Consider the following 17,023-nt stretch of genomic DNA (forward strand, 5'->3'; position numbering starts at 1 on the left):
AAATGCATTTAGTGCAGGATCATAGCGTGAATTGTGTTGAAGAACCCTCTTCACCACAGAGAGACCTGAAGTATGGGGGATGCTGCTGTATAGGGCCTTCACGTCAATGGTGACGAGGATGGAATGATCTGTTAGTGTGAGGTTGTTAATGATTTGTAAGAATTGAATGGTATCTCTGACAAAAGTGTACCCGGCTTAAGGCTGTCTGACACCTGGTACTTCTTTAGTAGTTGATATAATCCACAGCCATGGCGTTGTCTGGATGAGTGACCATACCCTGATTGGGTGACCCCGAAGAAAGGGGGTTCAGTTATTCTGAGCTAGTGTTATCACTCTCAGTATCAAGATGTTGATAGGGAATGTTGCTTCCTTGAGTGACCATGTTTCCTGAACTGTGAGGGATAAGAACACTCCTGTCTAGCCTCTGAGACTGGCATCTGTTGTAATCATCCTTAATGGAGGTGGTAGAAACAATATCTCCATTGTCAGGGCTGGATTGGATATTCACTCAGCTAGGGAGTTCCTTGCTTGGATGGAGAGCTCCTTCATGAGAAGGAGTGTGCTTGTTTCAGGCCAACAAGATGTTGCATTGTAGAGAGCTTGACTAAAATTGAGCAAATGGTCAGCCTCAAATTAAGCCACCAAGGGGCCCAGAGATCTTTTAGAGAATCCCATTGAAGAATGTTTCTTTGATGTTAATATCAGAGCATGAGATCATAGAGTGAGGATTTTGTTTTCTGTAAGAAAGGCCTCATTCTGGACAGAGGCAAAAAGTATTCTTAATGAAGAGAAGGTCAGAGAGCAGACTTTTGAAAGTAGAATACCCAACAAAAGGCCTGAAGCATCTGAAAAGTCCCTTTGGACGGTTGCAGATAGTTAAAGAGGAGATGAGTTGTTCAGCAGAAGGTTGTCTAGGTACCCAGTTACCCAAATGGCCTTAGTTTTTAAATGGGCAGAAAGAGGTACAGAATACTCTGGGTGTAGAGGATAGGCCAAATGGCAGTGTGACCAATTTAAAATGTTTGTCTCCTATAGCGTAGAGCAGGAAGCGCTGATGAGGTGGGTAAAAGGAAATATGTAAGCATCTTGGATGTCTACTGATGTCAAGTATTCCCCTTTTCTCAGAGAGGCAATACCAGCCTTGCAGATTCCATGTGAAAAGGATGGGCAACAAAAATGGTGGATAAAACATATGATAATTTTCAGGAACTCAATATGTACAGTCTGGAGAAAAGGGAAGACATGACTGAAGCTTTCAAATACATCAATGGGAAGGCAGTATTTTCTGTATGAAGCTAAGGTTATTTGATTATTTATTTATTTATTTTACATGCCCTGACCTGCCAGACTCGCCCATGGAAATAAATGGGGCCACACGATTGGTTCACAGTTGCGGCACAGTCCCGTGCTGTAAAATTGCTGTTCATTCATATTTGCGCACCTCCGTTCATAATGATCAGGACCTGGAACGTTCGAATCCAGGTTACCTAATCGCTGTGATAGCCTCTGATTGGCTGTCACAGTGATCAGTCACTGTAAAGCCCATCCCCGTGTTTTCTGTCTCTGTAAATGGATGAGATCTCTGTCCTTGTAGAGATAGAAAAAAAAAGTTTGTGTAGAAAAATTTTAAAATAAAATACCTAGATCAAGGTTTGATCTAGGTCAATGTCAGGGTTAGTGTTTGGGTCAAAGGTCAATGTCAGGGTCAGTATTTTTGGACAGGATTCTTTTAAATTAGTATCAGTGTCAGTTAGTGTCAGTGTGTTTTAAGTAGGATAAAAAAAAAGCAAAAGCAAAATGCGCACTATTGTTTCTGGGCTGTACTACGGATACATACACATACTGTATGTGGTTTCACTGTGATCATCAGGAGCAGGATAATTTGTTTTAAGTTGTTCTTTGGTGGTAGGTCATGGTAGTAGCAAGAAAACAGAAAATTGAATATCAAATACTTACTGCAATTTTCCTTTCCTGACTGGCTCCATGTCAGCACACACATGGGTACGGGCCCATGGGTATGATAGGATGTTAAATTTTAGCACCTGAGCCAGCACCATATTCTGTAACTAGCACTCAAAATGGGCTGGCAGTTGTGCTGACATGGAGTCAGTCAGGAAAGGAAAATTGCGGTAAGTATCTGATATTCAAGTTTTCTTTTTCCTGACAGCTCCATGTCAGCACACACATGGGAATAATTAGAGAAGATACAGGGTGTGTATGCTTGCAAACAATTTTAATCAGCATGACACAGAGCCCATGACTCTGCGCCCAACTCCACCGCAGATAAGACAGCTGGCTCAGTACAATATTGAGTAAGGAAGGTATGTCTTGATGACCAAGTGGCCGCCTTGCAGGTAGTTTCCATTGACACACCCTTCGCTGCTGCCTAATACTGCAAGTAGCATGCTCCCTGATGTTGTCAGGCAATGCCAACCCCTTCTCCTTATAGACCAAGATTATAGCTTTAACTATCCAGGAAGTGGTTAGCCTGCTGAATGCTTTGAGCCCTTGCTTGATCCTGTTGGAAACAGAAAGAGGTGAACTGAAGACCTTAGGGAGGATGTGACCTCTATAGAAGTTTCAGGTTCTCCTGATGTCAAGAGCATGGAGTTGGCTATCTCAGACCGAGAAGAATGTCGGCAGAACGATTTCCTGGCTAGATGGAATACAGTAGGCACCTTTGGCATGAATCCTAGCAGTGGAACTAGGACCACCCTATCCACATAAAAGGTTGTGAATGGCTCCTTGCAGCCCAGGTTTGCCATCTCTGAGACTCTTCTTGCGAAGGTTAGATGCCAAAGGGACATATTTTGTGGGAATTTATCTTAAGCCAGAAGCCCAGGACCACAGGTAGGTCCCACTTATTTGGGACCTACCCATGGTCCCTTGCCCGTGGAAGTTTTCTTGGAGGCTTTAACCTCAGGACCGCATTGAAAAATTGAATTAGAAAGGCTATTGGCGGTCCACTGAATCCCTGTGAAGGCAGACAGGGCAGAAGCATGACCCTTAAGAGTACTAAGACTTAGGTTCATATCTAGGCCTTTTTAAAGAAAGACCAAAATATTGCTTTTTTTTATTTTGAAGAGGTAGGAGAAAAGCCTTGGGTGGAAACAAAGTCCTGGAACTTGATCCGCACTTTGTTGTAAGTTTCATTAGTGCTCGGTTTCCTAGATTTTACCAAATACAGCATTTGAACAGCCTGCCTCGATCAGCCTCTGCATTCAAGATCCAAGCCTGCAACCACAGCTTTTGAGGATATGGATGAAGCACTGGACCCTGAGACAGCAGACCCAGTGTTACTGGAATTTACTTTGGCCTCAAACTCAGTAGACACAGAAGCGAAAACCACAGACGTTTGGGCCAGTGGCTTATTACTGCCAGAACTGTGACTTTCCCCTTTATCAGTCTTCTGAGAAAGTTGAAGATTAACAGTGTCCGTGGAAAGGCATATGCAGACTGAAAAGACCATGCTGCTGTCAGAGCATCTGTCGTTGCTACCTGTGGGCAAGGTAGACTGATGTAAAACATTGGCAGTTTGGAATTTGCTGGGAATGCAAATAGGTCCACCCCCGGCTGAAAAGCCCATCGTATCAACATTTTACAGGTTTGTGGATTCAGGAACCATTTCTTCATTGTCTAACTGGTGTCTTGACCTCGAGATTGGAGGGACCTGGAATGTAGGCTGCTCACAGACGGAGAAGAATTGACTGAACATCCCTGAATTGTAACTTGAAAGGCAAAAAAGGGCTTGAAAGGCAGCTTCCATATCCAGGATATTGGACACTGTATTCTTCACTTGGCAGGGCCACGTGCCTTGGGCTACTCTCCCCTGGCAGCTCCCCAGCCTCGAGTACTGGCATTGGTTGTGACTACTATCCAGGCAATCGGCAAAAGGGGGTGATCGGACAAAAGATTCTAAGTGTCTAGCCACCAGCTCAGAACCTTCTTCACCTGTGATGAGGTTTGAATCAATTGGCTTGTGTTCTCGCATTTCCACTGGGATAGGAAACGGAATCGGAAAGCTCGGCTTGCACTGAGCCCATCTGACCATGGGTATTGCAGCCACGTGGTGCTGGCTCAGGTGCTAAAATTTATGAATTAAACGTCCTATCATTGAGTGGGTGGGCGGGGCCCGTACCCATATGTGTGTGCTGACATGGAGCTGTCAGGAAATTTACAGCTAAAGTTAAAAAAAAAAACATTTTTTTTACTATATTTTATTCCTTTGACAACAAAAATAAAATAAAAATTAGGAGATATCCATTACCATTTACCACTAAACGAAAGCCCAATTTGTCCTGAAGAAAGCAAGGTATAATCCACCTGGATGCGAAAAGTAGCTGTGATTATATGTATGGTTTTACTAACACATGTTAAAGTTGCAAGATTGAGCTAAGGCATTGAGATTTGTTTTACCATTAGGCTCAAAGGAGTTCATTAAAAAAAGGAAAATAAACAAAAAATCAGGTGTCAGTAGCGCCGTTGCTTTACCGGTACCCTCTGAAAAGTGATCAGCAGTGGATTCATTTACAAAGAGCGGTAAGATTACAGTCTGTCTGAAAGAACCATTAGGCCACTTTCACACGGGCGTTCTGTCTGTTTTATCAAAAGAATACAGTACAAAATAATTTGTATCATAAGTCTGTCTGTTTTCCATCCATCTATTGATGGATGAAAAACGAACAGAAATGCATTCCTTTGAGCAAAACGGATGTAAATGGATGTTGTCGGTTTACATGCGTTTTTCGTCTGCTTCTGTACAGATCGTTTTTTCTAGCAAATAACAAGTATGCATTTTGTTACATTTAAAAAACAGAAGTGGTTGAAAAACTAATGGTAAACTGATGGAAAACTGATGTCAACGAAATCCGTTTTTTCTTGGCAAAAACATGACTGAACAGAAGACGCCTGTGTGAAAGGGGCCTAAGTTCTTGGATGTGAGTCCAACAAGAAAGCTGAGACCTGATTATTCACAAAATTAACATCATCTTGCATATTACTATTCAAACCTATTTCATGACAGCCCACCATTTCTGTATCATAAGAATCCTAAAAAAAAAGAAACCTAATCATATTACATGACAGTAAGTAAAAAAGATGAAATCATCTTGAAAAACTGAACATGTATCTGCATCTAGACCCCCTTACATTTATGTAAGATCAGAAATAACTGTGAATAAATGTTTGTTTCATCTCTGTTGGAGTGTAACAGGAATAGGTTGTATTTGTTTTATGTAAAAAGTGTTTTTACATTTTTTTTTTATGTGGTCAACTTAATTTTAGGTTTATATACATGTTTACTATATGTATACAATATTTATATATTTCATATTTACCTGGTTAAATAAACAAAAATAGTTATTAGATAATTTTTGTGTGTATATAAGTTGAATTTTAAAAACCCAAATGTAAGTATTTATGAGCGTTCTTTTTTTTTTATATACAGTGGTTGACAGTGTCCTGAAAATGAAAGACCATTTTTTAAAAATAAATGACAAGACATACAAACTTGAAGTCCGTAAGCTTTCTGGCAAGTTGGAACTTGATGAGGTACTGAACCTATTACATGTTACTTATTAAACATCTTAGTTTAACTGAAAAAACACATCCATATGTAAACCAAAAATAAAAATGTATTCTATTGCAGCTTACCATCTTGAAATGTGGTGGTTATATTTTGTTTTTGGGGTTTAGATACTCTTTAAAGGTATAGAAAAAGGCAAGTCAAAGGCAGTAAATTTAGTAAGGCACGTGATCATATGTGGCCTGATTGGTATTAAACCCAAATTCAAAAATCAAACATATTGCAGCTTACCAATTATTAGATGTGGTAGCTGCATTAGCTTTCTTTTTTAGGCTTTTTTCAGACTATTTTCACATAGTGATCTGACCAGTAACACCCTTACTGTATTAGGGTGCCTACCCTCTGGATCAATGAGCAACAGAGACACCTTTGGACAGAGACATTTGTCAATTTGTCAGTCTAGGGGATGGTAGTATTAGATGTACTAGCAGACAGCTTGTTCTGATGGAAAATAAGACACGTACTGTCAGGATCACAAGGTGAAAAAAAAAGTATAAATAAGAAAACAAAGCCGTCACATCTAATAATTGGTAAGCTGCAATATAATAAATGTTTCCTTTTGGGTTTGATACCACTTTAAACAATACACATTAGCTGTCTCCTATTAGTCCAGAGGGTAACTTCTAACACTGTGTCATCATTTCAGTATATTGTGCCTTGCAAAAGTATTCACCCCCTTGGGTTTTTAACTATTTTGTTACATTACAGCCTTTAGTTCAATGTTTCTTTTCGGCCAGCAAAAGACCGATGAGAGCTTTTGGTTGGAAAAAGCGACCGTGTGTATGCTCCATCAGACTTTTGCTGGCCGAATTTCCGCCAGCAAAAGGTTGAGAGCATGTTCTCAATATTTCCGACGGAAAAAGTTTCTATCGGAAATTCCGTTCGTGTGTATGCAATTCCGACACGCAAAAAACCACGCATGCTCAGAATCAAGTATGAGACGGAGCCGCTCAGTCTGTAATGGAGATGGCACATTCGTCACACTGCAAATTTTTAAATCAAGATCGCCTGTTGTATTTTTTTTATTTTTATTATTTTATAGTGATCTCCATATTTTTTTTTTTGTATGTCACGTTTCCACAACACCATTATTATCTTGCATTTGTAAACCTTAAGGAGGTTGCTTGGTGTTGGTGTCCCTTGTTAATTTGACATTGTATTTTTGAAATGTACCTGCCTACTCACAAAAAAACTGTCCTATTTGAAAAAAAACACATCGGCGAGTATTTTCATATAAAAAAAATCTCCATTTATTCTGGCTCATAATAACAAAATAAAGAGGGAAGACAACGCTGGAGAAACAGCTGGAATTTGCGAAGCCTTTGGCCCCCAGGGCAGACATCAACTCTGTGGATAAAAAAATTGGTAGCTTGATAAGTCCACGGAGCACAATCTGTTCCAGGAGTCCCAGAGATCACGAACAGCAGCAGATGACATGTATGTCCCCAGGCTGTAGTACTACAACAGGCTGCGTCTTCTGTCAGATGAGGCTGAACCCAGCCAATAACTTTCGTGTCTTCCGTGCAACCTTCCCTCCACGCTGCCCTGCAGCCTTCCTTGCAGCCTTTCCTGCAGGCTGTGGCTCTGGAGGTGGACTTGTGGCAGGAGAAGGAGGAGCAGGAGGATGGGCGAGCGTACATAAGTGGACGTCATCCGTCATTTGGCCACTCAACCCTTTATGGATGGCCTCAAAAATGATTTTCTTGCATTTGCGGTGTGGGCCCTCCTACATTTGCTGCAAATTTGAGGCTATATAGATGCCATAGGCCTCTACAGCATTGAGGGGGGCTTTCAGGGCGTCTTTAGCCTCCTTAATGAGGCCCAGTGTTGCCTCCTCCACATTCCTCCCCTTCCTGGGCCTTTTGGTTGGAAGGCGGAGGGGAGGGACCTGGGATTGGGTGAGACTGGGCCCGGCCACCTTCTGGCTGACACTAACCCCTACCTCCTGGCTGCCAGTTCCCCCCGCCTCCTCCTGTGTACAACATTCCAGAGCCTCGTCCTGGCTGAGGTCTTCCTGTGTATGAAAAAGGGACATATATACTCGAGTATAAGTCGAGATTTTCAGCCTTTTTTTAGGCTGAAAGTGCCCCCCTTGACTTATACTCGAGTCACCGCCGTCTGCCTACATGATCAGCGTGTCATGCAGACAGACGGCGGCCAGCGTGTGATAATACAGTTCGGAGGCTATTCCAGCTTTCAAAAGCCACGCCTCCTCCTCGTCTGTGATAGGCTGAACACTCCATTTCCCAGCAGTCAGTCACGGACATTTTCTCATCCTCGTCCGTGGTATGAGAATGAGAGAATGTCCGTGATAGGCTGACCGCTGACTGCTGGGAAATGGAGTGTTCTGCCTATCACAGACAAAGAGGAGGCGCGGCTTTTGAACAGTGGAATGGCCACTGAATGGTATTATCACACACTGATCGGAGGATGGAGATCGCCACAGGGAGGATGGAGATCGCCACACGGAGGCTGCAAAGGACACAGGTAGGCTGCACAGGGACACATGCACATGCACAGGATACAGGTAGGCTGCACAGGACACAGTGAGGCATGCAGCTGCAGATGGGCATTGTTGACTCTCTTTTTCCACTTACAGTAGCTGCTGCATTTCTCACCCTCGTCTTATACTCGGGTCAATAAGTTTTTCCCAGTTTTTTGTGGTAAATTAGGGGCCTCGACTTATATTCAGGTCGACTTATACTCGAGTATATACGGTAGTTTTAGTTTTTGGTTCATCAATCACACACAATTTTTAGCTCATGACTGTTGCAATTTGAATGTTAATAAATAGAAAAGACTATCATTCTGAGCCCATTGATATGTAAAACACTTTGTGTTAAATCATTAATTTGTTATCAATAATAACATCTATTTAACAACAATCATTTTCCCACAAAAAATATGTTTAAAAATACTATACTGGGCTCCATCTGGGCTCCTCAATTTCTTCCAGGATGGAAGACCCAGGTTGATCCTCGGAAGCCTCATCTGGGATTGAGGGAAGGGTGGATGGAAGGCTGGATGGAAGGGGGGCCAGAAGTGTCGAAAGTGATTCCCTGACTTCAATCTGGTCTTCTAGAAACCGCATCTTGTTGAAGTACCACAGACTGGGTACATACACATCTTCTGCTGCTGCTCCTGACCTCAGGGACTTATGGATCTTCTGAAGCTCCTTCCTATGTGTGCTTCTCAAGCTACCAATTTTCTTATCCACAAACTCAATGTCTACTTTGGGGACCCGAGTCTTTACAAATTCCAGCAGTTTCTCCATCGATGCCTTCCTTGCTGGTTTGTTGCAATATAAGGGGTTTTTCACCTCCCACAAATTGCGCATATCCCTGTATCTGTCTATGAATTCGCTGAGGAAGTCTGGGTCTTTAAATTGTTTAATTTTTGCTGCAAGACCAAACAAAAGACAAAAACACTAATATCAGGCTAAACTCTCCTAATCTCATCCCAATATAGGCCTCAATCTAGAATCAGTATAGGCCACTCATGTCCCAAGTACCTTCGTTATTACATTTGTCGCTTCCGTTCCTCCTTCCTCCGCACACAGAACGTAGGTACGACACACGCATGTTAGCTTTATAGACACTGAGCATGCGTGAAACTCTGCCCCTGATGTTCTTTCTAGAATTTTCCCCGCCCCGTCTCTTTCGTCGCACTCGGGGAGAGGAACATGGTGGAGACACAGCAGGTGCATAATAGCAGTAACGATGAGAAGGAAAGCCCGGACCCAGAAACGTCCCGATCCAGGAGGAGGAGATTTAAGGCCTCCAATATGGCCTTTGGTGAGATGGTGGAGATGGTGGACATATTGAAGAGGGCCGACTATAATGGGAAGTATGGACCGTACACCAACCCTAATAGAAAGGTCAAGATCATGACTAAAGTTGTGAAGAGTCTACGCTGGAATTTTGGGGTACGACGTTCCAAGGAGCAACTGAGGAAACGCTGGTCAGACCTGAAACTGAGGGAGCAGGATCAGTATAGAAGGATCAAGAAAGTGCTTCTAAAAAGTAAGTAGTTGTCGTGTGTTCCTATTCTTAATATTACATGCATGCTGCGCCATGTGCTTTTCTTTACTGTTGGACAGTTTAAAATGGCTACTTTCATGTTCGTGGGCACAGTAATCGGTCGTAGTAAACATTGTTCGTTTGCAAATAAATACAATGTTTTTGCCAGATCCAGGGTTAACTACATTTGGTCATGATAATTTGTATCAAAAGAAGTTTAGGACATTGTTGTCTAGATGTGTTTCAAATTAGAATGAATTGCAAACTTGATTCAGTGTAATGTAAGGAGAGGACACTCCGCAGCTGTGTACACATCTGGACTCTGGAGCACTAGTGTGGGACACAAGAACAAACTGTTTGGGGTGTCCCACACAGGTACACCAGTGGATACTTGGGGTGTCTACATGTGTGAAACTTGCCAAAAAAAGGTAAGTATTCCAGCTTTGGTAAGGGAAAAAATCATGTCTTCAGCTTTGAACTCTGCCAAAACAGACAATTGTACCCCACTTCCAAGCAATGTTTCTGGACTCAAATATCTGTGTGCTAAGTATACCTTTTGTTTCATTCTCATAGGGGAGCAAAGACTCTGAAAATATGAAGACACCAGGGACCCCCCCCCACTCCTGAAGAAGGGGAAGAAAGGTTACAACCTGAGGATGTGGAGGGAGGAGAGGTGGTGGAGATTGTCACCACAACAGGTCAGTGTCGGACACCACAGATTCAGGTAATAGATGTATGCCTGCATATTTATAATACATAGTGTGTATTTTTATTTTAGGTGATGTTCAGGTTGTGGTACCAAAATCGAGCCATTTCACCAGTGATGGTGCACAACGGATGATCCAGGAAATTATGTTTTGTAGTCGTGATTTGGACATTATCAAAGAAAAAAACAAGGCGATTGAACAAAGACTGAAGAACATGATTGATGTACTAGGGAGAATTTAAATCCTAAAAAGATTCCTGGAATTTTTTTTTTAATTTTTTAAAATAAATTTATCTAAAGTTTTAATACAGCCAAATTTGGAAGATGCATGCAGTGTGTCAACATGTGCCATCTGCCATCAGGGGTATACACGTTTTGTGGGTGCAACCCCTTCCTCACAACTCTAGTAGGTGAGAGGAAGTGGTTGCACCCCCAAAACATGTCCATTGATCCCCCATGATGGGAGATAGCACATGTTGACATTCTTTTTTGCAATGTTGAACTTTGTAAGTTCCAGAGTTGTGTATGTTATGTTTGTAAACATGCCTGTTTCCGTATATTTCCAGAAATTATAAGGTAAAACTTGAAAAAAAAAATGTGGTTTTTGAAAAAAGCAAATGTTTTATAAAACGCACATGTGAATGTGCACGGAGTAAAAGGTTTTATACTCAACAATGTGTGGCTTCTTCTTTCAATGATCAATACCATTTTTTGTGTTAAGTTGGTGTTTACAGTGACAATGAGTGTTATTTAATAATGGAAAAAACACTTGGCACTACAAGTGCAGTAGGAGAACCTAGGAGACTGCAAAAATAAACCCAAGTAGTAAATGAAAATCAAGATTTGATCTGATAAAAGAGAAATTTATTCAAAATGTGCTGGCATAGCAATGGCCAATTCAACATATTTTTCTCGCACTTCACGGGCGCTTTGGGGGGGGCGAGCCAGTACGGCCAGCTTCCAGGGCCATCATTGGAGTTTCTGAAAGTCCAGCCTCAGGCCCAACGGAGGCAACATAACTTGCATTATGTCTTTTTAAAAAATTGTGCAGGATGCAGCAACATAAAACGATATGGTTTATGTTGCTGCATCATGCACAATTTTTTAAAAAGACATAATGCAAATTATGTTGCCTCCGTTGGGCCTGAGGCTGGACTTTCAGAAACTCCAATGATGGCCCTGGAAGCTGGCCGTACTGGCTCGCGCCCGTGAAGTGCGAGAAAAATATGTTGAATATTTTACGTATTCCTCCACATTTATGGCTGTTTCAAATAGGCGGAACTGGCTGGCCAGGATCCCAAAGAAAACCCTCTTCTCCGGGGTGAGGGTCCTCTGGGGAATGGCCTCATCACGTGGTCACCCAGACCGAATGCCTCATCTGCGACGAAGACAAATGGAAGTCCTTCCACGTTCTCCTCTGGAGATGGCAATCCCAAGCCACAACTCTTGAGACATCGGTAAAACTCGGTCCGGGCAAATACTCCACCATCCGACATCCGGCCATTCCTCCCCACGTCCACATATAAAAAATCATATGTCGCCGACACCACCGCCATCAACACAATACTATTAAACCCCTTGTAAATATAATAGTTTGGGGTGGTGGGATGATGTGGATGTGCTTCCCATCGATTGCCCCTCCGCAGTTAGGAAAGTCCCACTGCTGGGCAAAGTGGGATGCCACAGTCTGTTATTCCTGTGGCGTTGAAGGAAACTGTGGAGTCAAACAAGAACAAAAAATTAGTCATTTTGCACATAAACATTGTAAGCAGATTAGACACAAATATTCTTGGCCAACATCAGTATAACATTTATGTTAAGGAGTATTTAAAGGCAAAAATATAAGGCCCACTTTTCAGATTCCTCACCCCCTCTGATGGCCCATTGTAAAAATTTGAGGGGGGGTATGTTTTGGGCCGGTAACCCTCTCCATTTCATTGAGAGCTGAATGCATAAATAATGTGTTTTACTTTGGCCAGCCCCTCCTTACTTACACTATTGGCAGCCCACTGGACAGTTAAGAAGTGTCATAATACAAAAATAAAAATACACACTGTATAAATTGAAGCACATTTTTACATTCTGCAATTACCTATCAAGATAATAATAGGAGAACAAAACTTTAAACATACCATTTGAAAGTATTCAGACAGGCACTTGCACTACATGCTTTGGGGAATTCATCCATAAATATGAACACAAAAGAGGTAGGTATAGTGTGTATGGGTTTGGCAAAGTCAGCAGATAGAGGATTGGTATCGGTTGATTTAGCGGTTGTTTTCCAAATGATTTTGGGCCACAAAAAAAAAGCCTCTGGCACTCTGCCTGAATTTAAGGACACAAATAACATTTGGACACATTTTAGGGGGTGTTTAGGGTAAAGCACTACTATGAAGCTGACAAAATACATTGTTAATTGACTAGGCTATAGGTGTATATGGGCCCAGGATAGTTAGTGAAGGCAAATATGCATGTTGGCCAAAAAAAGAAATTTTAAAAATGTAAGCATGTATGAGAACAAAGGGGACATTCACAGCATATTCCAATCATGGTAATTAGGGAATGATGATAGAAATACAATACATTAGCATACATTAAAGACATAGAATGTGATGTTAAAGGAGAAATCTTACCTTAATATAGTCCCTCTGCAGGACCTGAATAATAGCAGAACAGGTCTCTGGAATAATGATCCCCAGAGCCTGGGGGGAGATGCCTGTCGAGAACCTGAGGTCCTGTAGACTTCCCCCAGTCTCCAAGTACCGCAACGTGGCAACGAGCCTCTGCTCCGGAGTGATGGCTTGCCACATGCAGGTGTACTGCCTGCTGATATAAGGGACAGCAAAGCCAACAAACGGTGAAAAATGGGGTCCGTCATTCGGAGAAAATTCCTGAAATCATCAGGGTTATTCTCCTGGATCTCCCGCAACAAAGGCATATGAGAGAATTGTTCACGCTGGAGCAGCCAATTCTTGGTCCATGAACTCCTCCCCACCCTGTTCATGGACTGGGCTTGGGTCAAAGCTAGAACCCCAACACCAAGCCCCCGCACAGCACGAACTCTACGACGAGCACTTACCCGCAACATGGCTTCAAAATGGTTGGCTGGTCAGAACGAACTAAACAGAACGCAGTGAAGAACAGCAAGGCCTGTGAAGAGCGAGCTGAAAATCAGTAACGAGCGGACAAGAACGCACTGAAAAACAGATACGAACTGACTTCACGCACTGAAAACCCACAAGCACAAACTGAACAGCAGTAAAACGATCTGAAAAGCAGGAGTCTGAAAAGCGCGAATCGTCTCTCACCAATCTTCTACTAACACGAGATATACACAAGATTAGCAGAAGGAGCCCAAAGGGTGGCACGCTTGGCTATTGAACTTCCCTTTCCTAGTCCCGTCGTACATGTTGTACGTCACCGCGTTCTGGACGATCGGACTTTGGTGTGACCATGTGTATGCAAGACAAGCTTGAGTGGAATTCCGTCAGAAAAACTATCATAGCTTTTATCCGACGAGAATTTCGATCGTGTGTACGTGGCATAAGTGTCACATGTCAACTGTTAGTACATATACACACCTTTTTGAAAGGCCATGAACATTGTCCCTTAAGCCCCTTTCACACTGGGGCAGTGGGTGCGTCGGCGGTGAAGCGCTGCTATTTTTAGCGGCGCTTTACTGTCAATTTTGCGGCGCTATTCGGCTGCTAGTGGGGCGATTTTACCCCCGCTAGCAGCCGAGAAAGGGTTAAAACCAGCTGAGAAAGGGTTAAAACCACCCGCAAAGCACTGCTGCAGCAGCGCTTTGCCAGCAGTACAGCCGCGATGCCCATTGATTTCAATGGGCAGGAGCGGTATACACACTGCTGCTCCTCCACCGCTCCGTTTTAGCAGGACTTTTTTTAGCGTCCTGACAGCACACCGCTCCAGTGTGAAAGCCCTCGGGCTTTCACATTGGAGAGACAGGAGCGGCTCTTTCAGGGCGCTTTGCAGGCGCTATTTTTAGCGCTGTAGCACCTGCAAAGCGCCCCAGTGTGAAAGGGGTCTTGTTTGTTGAGTTCCTTGGTCTTCATGTCAGTGTTTGGTTAGTGGTGCCTCTTGCTTAGGTGTTGCAGCCTCTGGGGCCTTTCAGTTTTTTATTTCTGAAAAATAGTAGTTGAGAAGTACAAGTCAGGGTTATGTTAGAAAAAATATCCAAATCTTTGATGATCCCTAGGAGCACCATGAAATCTATCATAACCAAATGGAAAGCACAACAACAAACCTGCCAAGAGACGGCTGCACACCAATAACTCACGGACCGGGCAAGGAGGGCATTAATCAGAGAGGCAGCACAGAGACCTAAGGTAACCCTGGAGGCAGGACTGGATTAACATAGGGGCTATTGGAGCTGTAGCTCCAGGCCCCTTACCTTAAGATAGGCCCATTTTCACCAAAAAAAAAATTTTTTAAATCACAAAAAATAAAAACATAATCGAGCTTCGAGGGTCGTAGAGACCCCGCATTTCTGGGTAGGTAACTGAAGACCTATCCCACCACTTGGGTCTTCTAGGATCTATGGTTCTGGAGATACAGGGCTCTTTGTGTAGCCTGTCAGAAGCTTCATACAGAGCGGCCAGTTTAAATACAACCTGGCAAACTCTGTTTGCAGCAGACTGAGAGCAGGGGTGTTGCTAGGTGGCAAAAAGACCAGGGGCTTCAGCCCGAAGTCCAAGGCCGGAAACGGGGGGGGGGGGGTACACGTGATGCAGGCCTTTTTTTTTTTTTTCCGGCTGGACCTTGACCTACCTGACCTACATACACTGACCTACCTACACTGATGGTAGTGACCTACCTACACTGACCTACCTACACTGATGGTAGTGACCTACCTACACTGACCTACCTACACTGACCTACCTACACTGACCTACATACACTGACCTACTTACACTAATGGTAGTGACCTACCTACACTGACCTACTTACACTGACCTACCTACACTGATCTACATACACTGACCTACTCACACTAATGGTAGTGACCTACCTACACTGACCTACCTACACTGATGGTAGTGACCTACCTACACTGACCTACCTACACTGACCTACCTAAAAATTCCAAAGCTGACTGGGAATGTTTTACCACAGCCATAATATGAGCCAGTCCCTTGTGGTTCTTCCTGCAAGCACACATTGCTAGAATCCACCTCAGCTACTACTTCCACCATGATCAGCCGATGCCATAACAAAATGGAAGCAGCCCATCGCTGCACAAAGCTGCCTCACACCTGATGAATAGAAACAGTGCTGCTGCCTCAAACATTCCAAGTATTATTTCATATAAAAAAAACAGCCCGTACACTGGCATACACTGACCTACCTACACTGATATTTCCATACACTGTGTCTGACCTACCTCAGCTGTGGTGTGCGGTGTCACAGCACAGCAGCCAGGCAGTCAGAGGAGGAGGAGGAGGAGGACCCGAGGAGGAGAGGAGAGCGGGCCGCCCGAGCGCAGAGCGGGTATGTGGCGCGGCGGCCGCATTGTAATTCCCGCCTTCTGGAGCCTGCAGCGCCTATGATGGACGTCACACGTCCCGCGGTCCCATCATTGGACCAGGGGGACGTCCATCATAGGCATTGCAGGCTCCAGAAGGCGGGACCTGCTATGACACTCGGCCAAACTCGGCGGCGCTCGGGATCAGATCGGTCCCGGCGCTCGCCGCTCGGGGCTTTCAATTGTGAGCTGCATGCCTGAGGCTCGGGGCTTTTTGGGGGCACATTCGGGGCTTCAGCCACGTCTAGCCACCCCCTCCCGACGCCCCTGACTGAGAGGATGAGCTCATAGTGCCTTTCTTCAATACTTGTCAGAAGCACTGAGCTCAATGGACAGCTTGGAGCCTTGGACCAATGATAAAGTACCCTTGGCCCCAGATGTCCAATAAAAATGCTGCAGTGGAGGCTGTCCTCTCACTGCATTGTCATAGAATAGGGCATGTGTCTAAAGGACAAATGCTCCCTTCCAGTCCGGCCTCTAAGGTTTACCCATAATCCCATGTTTTTCTCACACAGTTAAGAGGGAGAATGAGAATCTTCTGCTGCTGAAAAGGTACGGTTTTAATCAAGCTAATTGATATTATGCTATATGTTATAACATAGTAATTTATCATCTATTTACGTTGAAATTACTGGTTTGAGATTATAACTTCAAACTTCAGTAATTTGTCCGTTAAGCCACCTGCTTGAGTACAGTTTTTGAAAATATTGTAAAATTACCTTAAAAACAATATATAATAATTATTTGTATGTTACGTACTTATGGTAATTAACCCCTTACCACCCATGGCAATTTTGACACTTCTCTCCTACATGTAAAAGTCATCATTTTTTTGCTAGAAAATTACTCAGAACCCTGAAACATTATATATATTGTTTTAGCAGACACCCTAGAGAATAAAATGTTGGTCATTGCAGCAATTTTTCAAACATGTTTTTTTGCAAAGAAACAGTTTCATGAATAAAAAAAACAAAAAAAAACCTAAAGTTAGCCCGATTTTTTTGTATACTATGAAAGATGATGTTACGCTGAGTAAATAGATACCTAACACCTCGCACTTTAAAATTGTGCACACTTGTGGAATGGCGCCAAACTTCAGTACTTAAAAATGTCCACGGGTTACATGTTTGGAGTTATAGAGAAGGCCTAGTGCTAGAATTATTGCTCTCGCT

General features: G+C 43.2%; 1 protein-coding gene across 4 annotated transcripts in view; it reads left to right on the top strand.

The window, feature by feature from the left end:
- LOC141114576 (uncharacterized) overlaps window positions 1-17,023 on the top strand; it is a 263,889-nt gene that overhangs the window by 178,351 nt on the left and 68,515 nt on the right. For all 4 annotated transcript variants that reach the window (XM_073608363.1, XM_073608364.1, XM_073608365.1 and 1 more), the window contains one exon: window positions 5,447-5,550. In XM_073608363.1, coding sequence (XP_073464464.1) covers window positions 5,447-5,550 — 104 coding nt within the window. The remainder of the gene's footprint in view (window positions 1-5,446; window positions 5,551-17,023) is intronic.

This window comes from Aquarana catesbeiana, linkage group LG12 (genome assembly GCF_042186555.1).
Source record: "Aquarana catesbeiana isolate 2022-GZ linkage group LG12, ASM4218655v1, whole genome shotgun sequence".
Classification (NCBI taxonomy): domain Eukaryota; kingdom Metazoa; phylum Chordata; class Amphibia; order Anura; family Ranidae; genus Aquarana; species Aquarana catesbeiana.